This window comes from Carex rostrata, chromosome 15 (assembly GCF_964058835.1).
Source record: "Carex rostrata chromosome 15, lpCarRost1.2, whole genome shotgun sequence".
NCBI lineage: Eukaryota > Viridiplantae > Streptophyta > Magnoliopsida > Poales > Cyperaceae > Carex > Carex rostrata.
In genome coordinates this window covers 2,631,894-2,645,385 of record NC_135932.1, presented here as the reverse complement: position 1 = coordinate 2,645,385, position 13,492 = coordinate 2,631,894, and the positions used below count along the sequence as shown (strand labels likewise).

General features: G+C 32.6%; 1 protein-coding gene across 1 annotated transcript; it reads right to left on the bottom strand.

Annotated features, from left to right (window-relative positions):
• Window positions 1–9,352: 9,352 nt before the first annotated feature.
• LOC144566470 (DNA-directed RNA polymerases II, IV and V subunit 12-like) lies at window positions 9,353–12,092 on the bottom strand. The gene is made up of 3 exons (XM_078316495.1): window positions 11,893–12,092; window positions 11,709–11,801; window positions 9,353–9,572 (listed from the first exon to the last, which is right to left on the bottom strand). The coding sequence occupies exons 1-3, from the start codon at window positions 11,933–11,935 to the stop codon at window positions 9,550–9,552; spliced, it is 159 nt and encodes a 52-aa protein (XP_078172621.1). The 5' UTR covers window positions 11,936–12,092; the 3' UTR covers window positions 9,353–9,549.
• Window positions 12,093–13,492: the final 1,400 nt, after the last annotated feature.

Here is a 13,492-nt window from a genome sequence, read left to right as displayed (position 1 = left end):
TATACTTTGTTTGGTGGACACTAAAACAATGAAAAAACAAAAAATGTACATAAATCATTGCATGTAGATTTTTACAAGTCTCTTGATGTCTACCTAAACAAAATGCCACAGGTTGGATTAAACGTAAAGAAGATATTGATCACATCTAACGATTTGATTTGATTTTTTAATTTTAATTGTGTGCCGTACTATTGAATCTTTTAAGTGAAGCCAGACTTAAAACAGGGTAGAGGTGTAAAAAGTGAAGGCATTTTAACTATTCTCGTTTTTGTGACAGGCATTCTTTTGGATTCTGTTTGGATGACACAAGAATAGAGGCTAATCAACTTAAAATAAAACATAATTTGTTCCGGTTAAGTCTAATCAACTTTTTTTTTTAATTAAGCTTGGAAGAAATTTAATTTGAATATCTATATAAGCTGTTGTTATCAGAACCGGACTGGCCGGTTTGGTTGGAAAAACCGGAACCGGAACCGGTCACCTGTCCGATTCGGTTCCTTTCAATTATCGCCTATGTTGTTCTATCGGTTAAAAACGGTTTAATCGGTTGGTTCATATCAAAAATTTGCTGGAGAAAACCGAGTTAAACCACGGTTCAAATCAAAATTTGATATATCTCCATGGCTTTCTCTTGCAGAAGCGATAATTTTGCGTATCTTCCAATTTCGCTATTCTTGCATTTTCTCCATACGATGAGATGGAAAGAAATGAGAACTTTGTTCTCCTTTCTCCTTTAATCTGGCTTTCTCCTTTAATCTCCTTGGATATATTGTGGTATATTGCACATAGGCTCAAGGATGTTCTAATTGAACTTGCAAATGTTGTAAGTGGAATCCTTCCCTCTATTTTAATTATGCGCCTATCTCTTGCAGAAGCGATAATTTTGCGTATCTTCCAATTTCGCTATTCCTGCCTTTTCTCCATACGATGAGACGGAAAGAAATGAGAACTTTGTTCTCCTTTCTCCTTCAATCTGACTTTCTCCTTTAATCTCCTTAGATATATTGTGGTATATTGCACATAGGCTCAAGGATGTTCTAATTTCTGAAGGCATAAACTTGAAACGAAATCACCAAAGAACTTGCATTAGATACTGTAAGTATTCTCATCTGATCATTTAATTTGGATTTGTAGTCCATGCACTTGAAAAGCTTGAATTTTTTGAGATAATTGTATTGAATAGATGGCTGCCTTTAAGGTATTCAATGAAATGCTCCAACCAAAATAAGATTTAGATGAGAGTAATAGAGTTGCCAATAATTATGTCTAATTGTCTAGTAATAAGTCTATACATGTTTCTCTCTCAATTGAATACTTGTGAGAATATTTTTGTGCTGAAAATAGTTACTGGCCTACTGAGTCATTCAGTATAGGCCTTGATGGTTTTCAAAGGCCTGGAAGGTTTATAAAACTTCTCTCAACGGAACAAAAGTGAAAAATTCTCCAATAAATTATATGACATAATCAAACCTTCAGAAATACAAGCAGTGATTCAGTCACTGTCGTTATTGGTTCTTTAAAAGTTCCCAAATAAAAATATATGTGTTCTAAAAATTCAGAATTAGAAGCTCAAAATGTAGTTTTTTTATTAAACTACAGTTAGCATTCCTTTTTTTTTGGTACATAATATCCTATGTAAGAAATAGTGAAATTTTGGGACTGTTTCATAAAATTTGCATTGCTGAACCATACATATCTACTGGTAAAAGAGGTCTCTTGAACCTAGAATGCCAATTTCTTTTCCTATTGAACTCATGTGATGGCATTGAATTAAAAATATATTTTGTTGTCAATTCTGGTATTTGGACTATACTATAGGTACTTAAGGTTATATCTCTTGTTGGGTTATCAAGAATTCAAGATTAGTGCAAAGTTTTGAACACCTGTTGGTAAATAATACTTATTTTTAGGGTATAGATATAATAGTAAATAATAACATTAATTTGTCAGATAACACTCTACTTAGCAAATATGAATAAGGTATGAGACATCTTATTATATATTCAACTAGATTAACATCAGCGAATGTTAAAAAAAAAAGGTTTATATTTGTTTATGAGTCCAATATATTTGTACATACGTAGAATATTAACAAGAGCATATTTTTTTCAGATGTTTCCTAACAACCTTAACTTGTAGCTGCAAAGTGCAAACAACAAATACCAGAAAGTGCTGTAGTTAATTAAAAGTTAATTTCTGAAATATCAGAAACAACAACTGCCCTTATATGAAAAGTTATAATATAGTTTGTGTTTTTTCAATAGGGTTGAAACCATAACATATTCTTATTTTCTATTGAACTAGATACATATTCTTATTGTATATAACCAGTTTGGGTTTTAGATAATAAATTATATGTAATTTAAAAAAACTAGCAATTGAACCAGTTAAACCACTGATCCAATTAGTGAACCATTGAACCGAAGTTTTAGCGGTTCGATGTCTGGACCGGTTCTCAAATAAAGAAAGAAATAGTAAACAAAAGCAACAAAATATGCAAAAAGAAAATAGAAGGATTATAAGAGAATCTTACTTCTACGAGTGTGTTTCTTGAAAATTTTCTTCTCACGCCGACTGAATTTTAAATCTCTTAGGGTAAACCTCCATCGATCTGTTTTTTGTGCCCTATTTAAGGTAAAATTTTTAATTTTCGAGTCTTTTTCGTCCCTTTTTCGCAACAGAATAGATGTGATTCTTCAAGATTTAGATTTCTTAATTTTCTTTTCTTTTAGTACTGATTTGTGAACAAAATTTGAGTCTTTTTGCTGGAAATTAATACTTCGGTTTGTTAGATTCGGTTCTTAATTGGTTGATAAATTTAATTAGTTCAGTTCTTTTTTATTTTTGAAAACTGAACAAAACTTTGATTTGCTTATTTTATTTCGGTTTTATTCGAACCGAACCAATGAATACCCTTATATGCACCTTTACTTGAGAATCAAATTTGTTTTGTACTTGTGTCTTATTTTCTATATAATTTGAAGTAAAATGTAATGAGTACTGTAAAAATTATCATCATTCACAACATACAAATTTTTATATGATTGATTCTCTGTTCATATTTGACACTTAGGGCCTGTTCGGCTGCATAGTGGGAATGAGAATAGGAATAGGAATAGAAATAGGAAGTTTTTGAACTAATATTTACTGTTTATGTGGGGAAAAAAAAATTCAGTCTGATAAATTTTATTTTTCCCACGTGAACAGTATTTTGTGGGAAGCAGCCGAATAGGCCTTATAGTTTGAACGTCCGGCTTCCCCTGCTTTGGCTAAAAGCAATATTTTTATCTCTATGCGAGATTATAGATTTGAAACTCTGCTATGAAGTCCTTTATAAATATTTAAATGTGTGAGCCTTGTTTCATATCTTTATCTTAAAAATTAATTTGGTTGTAGTGCACGAATTTGTATGTCACGCATGAAAATCCAACCGCAGGCATTCATAGAAAATAAAAAAAACAATTACACGATATCAAGAGATATCAGACAAATAGCAGTCACATCCGCAAAAACCAAGTTCAATGTCCGTAGTGTCTGGTCACTACGGGGGACTAAGGTCCAGTACTGGTATGACAGGTGGGCCATCAGTGGTGATATTATCCTACTTGTATTTCTTGACATCCGCAATGTAATCTCCTAAACTTTGTTTTGTTCTCCGAGTGTGATAGATATGCCAGGTTTAGCACATCACATCCGCAAGATTTGTATATGTCAGGTTTAGCACATCACATCCAACTTTTCATTATTTTAGCTCCTAAGAGAGATTTCAAATTATAAATTGCGCGAAATCCGTTTCCTTTAGAGGACGATTAGAATAGATCAATTCAATTTCCGAAAGAGACGTTAGGAAAAAACTACATAATACAAGGCATTAGGAAAATCATCATGAAGAGAAATATGCAAAAACAAAGAAGCTCAATTTCCTTTACAGAGGATTTTTGTTTGAGATATGCATATGGAGAAGACACTGATAAATACTATGACAAATTGAAAGACCACATGTTCTAAAAATCTCAATTTTCTCCAACATCACACGAATTGTAGACCAAACGTGTGTGTGTTTTTTTAATCATTATTTACTAAAATACTAATAATTAATTCATTGATAATGTTGTTTTATCATGCCTAACTAACGGCTACAACACTAAAAGAATGTGATATTTCATTATTTGTTGAAAAAGTTGAATGAGTAAAATTTGATATTCCTAGTGCGTAATTTAATCTGACAAATCCAACTGTTTTTGTTTGAAAAAAAAGTCAAAAACTCATATTTAAAATTTAATTAGTTAGATTGAATATTGACTATAAATTTGATAATAAATTATGATTAAATTAGAACCAACCATTGTATTATTCTTCTTCAAAATTTTGTTTATACAACTTCAATAATATTTCGTTGTAAAATCATGTAGTATCTTATTAGTTTTAATTTTTTTTTAATATAACTTAATTTCTCTATATTATTAATAATTAGAATATGTCATATTTTTTTTAAAATAATAACGTAAAACTGACTGCTAAAAAAATTGAATTCGATAATATTTATTTTGTAGTTAAATAATTACAAATTTAAAATGTTGTAACCATGATAAATCGAGAACCTAAATGATACATCATACATAATACTTCTCTTGATTCTGAGAAAATACATTTACTGTGAACGATAATTTTGATTGATTGGGGCTGATGCATGTACCCTAATACTCAACCTGATAGCCGAAAAAGAGCTTGTTGGATGTTGAGTGTAAATGTGTAATGTACCTAATATGTGAAACTAAAAGTATTAGTACTATTATTATCTGTCAACTCGTTCATTAAACTGTAATACTTTTTAACAAAATAGATTTTCAAATTCTTATCCATTTGAAGGTGACAAACTGTAATATTTGTTAACTCGCCTAGGTGATAAACCTATGGCTTCATCATGGCAAAGGGTTAAAAAGTAAAAAGGGTTGCATGTCTGGAAAGGAAAGTGAAAAGAGTGAATCCCGAGAAGGAGAGAATTAGATTTAGGGGAGGAAATGGGGAACAGGGGAAGAGGTTTTAATCAGTGGATGAAAATTTTAGTGAGAGGATCGTCTCGTCGCTACAATAGGATTGAACAGCTTATAATCAAGATATCAAATTTGGCTACTCATCGATCGGATGGCCTAGACAACTCGTCTCACCAAGTTTGATCTGACCGGCGTCGAAACTACTACTCCCATTATGATCCAATCTCACAATGGTATCATCAAGACTCTCTGTTCATTTATTGATTCAACAATGTGCATGATATCTTTCTCTCCATTCAACACTCTTATCTCCCACGATAAAATTCTCCAAAACCACAAGGGAAATCAAGTGTTTGTTTACCATGTGATTTTGCTAATTTTATTGTAACTTATTTCATGATGGTCTTTCAGGACCTTTTTTTGGAAAAAACAAACTATCATAATTTACAGCTTTATAAAACCATCGATCCATTCTCAAATAGCAAAAACAAAAAGACTTAGCAGTATATCACTAAATCATGATGTACTATTTTATCAAGCACACAATATGTTTTAATATCCAAAGGAATTCTGACAGTAAATATTAGGACCCAGTCACAAAAAAGGTACGAGTGACACAGCATCTTACCAAAACAACAGTAACTAAAGTACTAAATTAACTCATGTTCAACCTCATAAAGAAGAAGTTTTAAATTTTTTTGAAGAAGAACCTCATAAAGGATTATATCAGCGAGCTTCATATTGAACAACTGCAAAAAATATCAACATAAAAAAAAAAAATTAGAATCTTCATTTGATTAGACTAATCACCCCTAAAAAATAAAACATGATTTGTTGATGTAAGGTTTTTATAAGATCAGACATGAACACTCAACTTTTTTTTATTTAAGTTCAAAAGATATTCAATTTAAATATATGAGCCGGACAGTCGGACACAGAGAGATTTCAAATTAATTATAACCTGGACAAGTGCACCTGTTTTTCCTTTACTAAACGCTTAGGAAAGACCCAAAGATCAATTCAATTTGCTAAAGATCCATTAGGAAAAACTACCAATTGCTAGGTATAACACACTACTATAATTTTTGTTTTTTGCAAGGACAAGAAAATGACTTGTCCCATGAGTACCGTTGAAAAAAGTTCTGAAATTGTCATTTTCATATGCTACCCTTGAAAATATCACTATTTTAATGGACATTCTTGAAAATAATATTTTCTGGATTTTTCCATGAGCCTCCATGGACCTTCACGTGCATGAAAATACCTATGCTTTTCTTGGAAAAAATGGGAAATTCTAGTAGTGATATGCAAAAAAAACAAAGAATAATTAAAAAAGCTATAAAATATGCAAAAAGAAAATATAAGGATTAACAGAGAATCTTACTTCTTCGAGTGCGCTTCTTATAGAGGATACGGTAGTCGCAATATTTGCATTTAATGTCGTCAACCGATTTCTGAGGACACTCGGCTCCACAACCTAGCCATTTTTTCAAAAAAAAATTATGTTATACAAACAATGAAGGTAAGAGCGAGAAGATATTGATTGAAAGAATCAACAGCCAACGCAAAAAGGTTTTACCTCCACAGATGTAGACAACCGGTTTTGGTTGTTGCGGATCCATCGATGGGTAACTTGAGATTTGATATCGCAAAATCGGAACACTACTCGAAAAAAGAAAAATCAATATGTAATGAAATAGTATTGCTTGGGGTTTTTGAAATGGTGAATGAGAGACGAAATAAGAGAGGAATTAAGCAGGGAATGGTATTTATTGAAATGACAAGGGTTTAATATAGTATATTGCCTTATAATTAAGGCGAATCAGTGTTATTAAATCTGGACCGGACTGGCTGGCCAGCCAGAATAAACCAGAATCAGATTGGTCTCCGGTTTGGTCCATTATTAAGACCGGAAATGTAAATAAATTGGAAAAATATAATTAACCCGGCCGGTTTTTTTTAAAAAAAATCGGTAGTGGACCATAAACCCAGAGTATATTATGATTATGTAAAAATAGGATTGCTTTCTAATTTAAACAACGTAATTAAAGCAAATTAGCAAAACAATAAGGAAGGATACAAAATCTGTTACTAATATGATCTCATTTAGATTGTTTTCTTTACATAGCTTCCATAAAAGTATTCCGCCAGGGCACCAATCAAGATCTATCATATTTTATTTTCTTCATGTGTAGGATCTGTAGCTAAATAAATGATGACCGAAATTTTTATTTATAGCACATTCTAAAAAAGAAAAACAAAAAAAATCATATTTTATGGAAAATTCTATAAATACTACAGCCGTCAATTCAATATGCAGCTCTATTTTTGGAGAGCCGTAGATTGCATTGGAGAGCTCTCAAAAACTCAAAAATGCACTGTAATATACTGATATTTAAGTTTTGGAGGCATCCAATTCAATCTGTGCCTCTCCCCCCTCCCAAAGAAAAACATAAAATAATGGAACCACAGATTGAATTGGCGGCCCTGATATTTTTGGAATTCCTCAATTTTAGGATTAATTTTTTCTTAAATGGTATTAATAAAAATTTCGGAAATTATGAACATTATTTATTAAAGATGGAAGTCATTGATTTGATCGCATATAGATATCAGTCATGTGTAGGATATGTAGCTAAATAAATTATGAACATGATTTATTCAAGATGGAAGTCATTGATTTTGATCCCATATCTGTCGTACCTTAAATTTTTATTCAAGTTAATTTATTTTAGTATACTACCGTTGACACACACATGTATACAAATACATATACTGAAATATTTAATCTATGTATTCCATAAAGTTTTAAAATGATTATTATTTTGGAGACCGACTAATATAATATTGATATCATATAACATCAATTTCAAAATAAAAAAATTTCTAGTGTGTCCATATAAACTTTTAAAACAGTTAATTTTCTTATCAAAATGACATCATATTCAATATATCCCTAAAAACTTCACATTATTTCTTTCGTCCCCTTTTATCTATTTAACTCTTTATTTAATTATTTTAAATACTAAATTGACAAAAATACCCCTCCTCTGCCTTCAATACTCTCTCCCAGCAAGTTTTTCCCATGTCCGCTTTGCTGAAATTGAAATAATAAAAAACTCATTCGATGGTAGCCTCCAGGTATATTAAAATATGAACCAATAGCTTGAAAGTGTTAAACAAATCAAGAGTTGGCAAGAATTTGTGAGACGAAATGGATTCAAAATCGGTACCAAAGGACAAGTACCGATTTGATGTGGAAAGAGTGACTCCGTTTTGATTCAACAATACTTTAATTTACCTTGATTAGGATCTTAAAATATTGAATTATACGTTTTTGCAAATCCATTTATCAGCACAAGAAGTGGCTTGTACTCTGTTTATACGTCTAGACAAACCTCTTAAGTATAATTTAGGGATACCAACGTGATTTAGGATGTAACCGGGGCCTAATATGTGAAACTAAAAGTATTATTATTATTATTATCTGCTAACTCGTTTCCTAAACCAAGTACTTTATAACAAATTGGATTTTCAATTCTTATCCATTTCAAATTGTGTTATGCACAAACAGTGGATTGATGTAAGAAAATGTTAGATCCCTCTAACCTAAATAATTTGAATAAAAGATTTAGAGTATTATATTGTTAAGTTTTTCATTGTATTAAATTTAAAATTTTAGAACTTCTGATAAATCAAGTCCTTATTCTGAATATGGAATTAAATGTCTTAATTACATAAGAAGTTATAACCTTTCACATTAGAAGACATTATATGGCGAATCAAACCTTTCACTTTAGCAATTTGGTCCCTCCAAAATCTGTGTTCAATTAATTTTTTGAGAGGAGGCAAGACATGATAACGAGGCTTGTCGCCTAGGTGATAAACCTATGGTTCCATCATGGCAAGGGGTTAAAAAGGATAACAAGTCGGAAAAAGAAAGTGAAAAGATTTCGTTTAATCCCGAGGAGAATGAAAATTAGATTTAGTAGACGAGATGAGGAAGTGTGTTTTGATTAGTGGATCCAAATTTTAAGTGAGAGAAACATCGCTACATTAGGATTGAACCGCTTCTAATCAAGATATCAAATTTGACTAGTATCACCAAACCTCTCACATTTCAACAATCTGACATGATATCTCTCCGCTCAAAACTCAGATCTCCAAGAATAAAATTCTCCAAAACCACAAGGAAGATCATACATGTTATTGTTTACCATGCTATTTTGTTTTTTTTGTAACTTATTTCATGATGATATTTCAGATTTTTTATTTTTGTAAAAATCAATTGTCCTAATTTACAGTTTTATAAAACCAAGATCCATTCTCAAATAGCAAAAACAAAAGAGTTAGCAGTATATCACTAAATCATGATTTACCATTTTATCAAGTACTCATTATATTTTAATATCCAAAGCAACTCCAAGTCTCCAACAGACAACAGTACATACTAGGACCCAATCACAAAATACGTCTGAGTTACACAACTTCTTACCAAAATACAACTAACTAAAGTACTAACTTAACTCTTGTTCAACCTCGTAAAGGTTTTATATCAACGAGCTTCGTATTGAACAACTGCAAAAATATCAGCATAAAAAAAATTAGAATCTTCATATGATTAGGCTAATCAACCTAAAAATTAAAACATGATTTGTTTCTGTCAGGTTTATAAGCTCTGATTTGTTTCTGTCACGTTATAGGCTCAGACGTGAACACCCAACTTTTTTCATTGAGAAATTTAGATATATACCCATCATAACTTCATCAATTAGATATTTACCCATCAAAACTTTAAATTTAGTTATTTTCCCATACAAATTCATTCATTTTATATATATCCCCATTAGGTGATTTAATCAATTAAAAACACTAATTAATACTTATAAAACAAATAAAATGACATTTTTGTCCCTAACTTAGTAGCTTTGGTTTGCTCTTCCCTTTCACTGCTCATAATAACTAATCCTCTTATTGTTTCTTGTCACGCCCCTCATTCTCCTCTTTTCTATTGCAAGAGTGTTGCGTAACTCTTGATCCGACTCATATCATATCCATTGACATACTTTTTTTTTTAATGTATATACATTGACGCCCGAAATAAGAGTATCCGAGCATTGATTAGAATAATTGACTTACTTTTTTTTGAAAGTATATCCAACTAATATCCATGTTTTCAGTTTCTTAAAAAAAAAATTGATATCCATCTTGCCGGTTTTGGCTAATATGCTACGGGTAGCTAAGAGGCCTCCGTGCTACGGCTCGGATTTCGAGTTTTCAAAATCCTAACGGTCGATCCGAACCGTTCATCTTGTTCTCCATATTAATATGTGCTTGGAGACCAAATTTTACATTTTTATGAATTTTTTTACTATTTATTAAGCCACTTTGAAAACCGCTGATCCAACGGTAGTTTCTGGTTTTACTGTTGGGTTAAGCCACCGTTGGATCAGGAGTTTTCAAAGTGGCTTAATAAATAGTAAAAAAATTCATAAAAATGTAAAATTTGGTCTCCAAGCACATATTAATATGGAGAACAAGATGAACGGTTCGGATCGACCGTTAGGATTTTGAAAACTCGAAATCCGAGCCGTAGCACGGAGGCCTCTTAGCTACCCATAGCACCGTAGCCACGTCCCCATCTTGCCAATAAATTAGATGACAGTTTCTTTTTTCCGTTGTGCACGTAAAGGACAAGGAAAGAATAGTCTTGGACCTCCTGGTTGAAAAGAAGACAGGTGTTGCTGGTTCAATTTAGGGGCCTAGCTGTGTTTTATTTTGCCACTATCATCCATTGATCGATGTGGTAGTGTATCTCTACCATTAGATACTTTGCATAACCACTAGACTTTAATTAGTTGCTCTGTTTAATCAATCAAACTTTATTGTCTCTCTTTGTGAAATACTATTTGAAATCATAGGACTGATCAAGATTTTAATAAGATAAAATCTCATGAATTTTTTTGTCATTGCCGTTCTGTATTGGCTATGTTATCAGGTCATCCTTACCACCGTAAATTTCCCTTCTTTTGACCTCTTACCAGTCTTACCTGAAATGAGAAATTGATAATCTGCTGGGTGGGTATTGGATAATTAGGGCTGCCTTTAGAATCTTATCAAGTGTATACCTCATTTGATGTTATCATACCAGTGGACAGTGGTGCTCATGAAAGGTAAAATGTTCTCTCTTTTTTTATTGAGTTGGGCATATCATTCACTCAAATGATTCTCAGACTAGTTGTGTGCTTATGAAGAGAAGGAAAGGCGGAGGGGCGTGACAAGAAACAAGAGGATCAATTATGAGAGAAGAAAGGGTAGAGCAAACCAAAGTTAGGGGCAAAAATGTCATTTATATGTTTTATAAGTATTAATTAGTGTTTTTAATTGATTAAATCACAAAATGGGGATATAAATAAATATAATGAGTTTGAATGGGGAAATAACTAAATTTAAAGTTTTGAAGGGTAAATATCTAATTGATGAAGTTATGATGAGCATATATCTAAATTTCTCTTTATTTAAGTATATGAGCCGTACAGTCGGACACAAAAATATTTCAAATTATAAACTGGACAAGTACATCCGTTTCCTTTACACAACGCTTTCAATATTTCACTTTACCAAAAAAAAACTACCTAATGCTAGGCATAATATGGAAAGAACAAGCTATCAAATATGCAAGACGAAAATAGAAGAATTAATAGAGAATTTTACTTCTACGAGTACGCTTCTTGTAGAGGATACGATAGCCGCAATCTCTGCACTGGATGACGTCACCCGACTTCAGAGGACACTCTGCTCCACAATCTAGCCATTAAAAAAAATTATGTTACACAAACAATTAAGGAGAAGATATTGATTGAAAGAATCAACAGATAACCAGCGTAAAAGGCTTAACCTCCGCAGATATAGACAACCGGTTCTGGTTGTTGCGGATCCATCGATGGATAACCTGAGATTTGATATCAAAAAATCGTAAAATCCCTCGAAAAAAGAAAGAGCGGTCAGTGATGGAATAGTATCGCCTTAGGGTTAGGGTTTTGCAAATGGTGAATGAGAGATGACAAATAAGAGAGCGGAAGCAGGGAAAGATATTTAATGAAACGGCAAGGGCTCAAAATAGTATCGTTTTATAATAAGAAGGCGTGTGGATAGAAATGGGCCTAATGAGCCCAGAGAGAATAATGAATTACAATGCTTTTTTTTTATGGCTTTTCTCATTTTTGAAAACTTTTTTTAATTATAGAAAGAAAGAGAGAGTTCCTGAAATTATATTTTATGTATAGAAGATAGATCGGTAAAAAAAAGTTTCTAATTCAAACTCTGAACTGGAATTCTTTTTACCAATTTAAACTATTATTTTATCTTTTTTTCTAGTTGCTTTGGATTCTTGTAGTAACTTTTTTTCAACTCCAAATATTCTTTTTTTTTCTTCACATGATGGAGACGGCCATTTTTATTAATAACCCAAAAAAAGAAGGTATTTACCAAAATAACCACAAAATCAGAATTTTTCGAAAAATAACCAAACCGCCAGGATTACGGGCGGTCCTGTTCCATAGCAGATCGCCAGGAACCTGGGCGGTCTACTAGGGACCAGACCGCTGGTGTCCCTGGCGGTCCACTAGCTGTCTTATACACACGCTTTCTCTCTCCAGCACACAATGTATTCATTTGTTAAACCACAGAGAAGAAAGAGAGAGCGATTTTGACGATTTTGAAGCGATTTTAGACAATTTAGAGGCGATTGCTACAGGTATTTTATTTTTTATTTAATTATTTTCAGTTTAATTTTTAATTAATAATTATTATACCCGCAGTCTGTAAATACTATAAATTAGTCTTTAATTAATATTATAATTAACTTTTAAATTGCAAAAAAGAATGAATCTATTATACTGTAATTCTTATGAATTTTTTTTTTAAATGTAGTTTGTTAAGGAAAAAATGCTGGTTGCACTGTATGTGGACGGTAAGCTAACTAAGGGTGTAGAGGGCGTGTATTACTCAAAAGATGCCTCATTCGGCTTGCAGGTTAATGAAAGAACCACATTTATTGAACTTAAGCAACTAGTATATGAAAAGACTGGTGTAAACCCCAACCGGTATGACTTAGAATTGGCTACCCGAATTGACACACAACGGGCTGGGGGGGGTAGACCTTACTTTGTGAGTTTTCCTATAACAGATGAGGAGTTGTGGAAGGCTGTGTACCAACAATTTGAGTCTAGGGGGCTCGCGATGATAGACTTATATTCCAGGAGGGTTCCCCAGGCCGGGGCTAGACCTTTTAGTGCGGCTGGGGCTGGACCTTCTAGGGCTCCCCCTGCTGGACCTTCAGGTTATGACAATTCGGCTTATGACAGCCAGGGGTACCACCACTCCCCTCATGACAGCCAGGGGTACCACCACTCCCCTCATGACAACCAGGGGTACCACAGTCCCTGTTATGACAACCCGGGGTACCATAACTCCCGTGAGTTTACTGAAGTTGTACC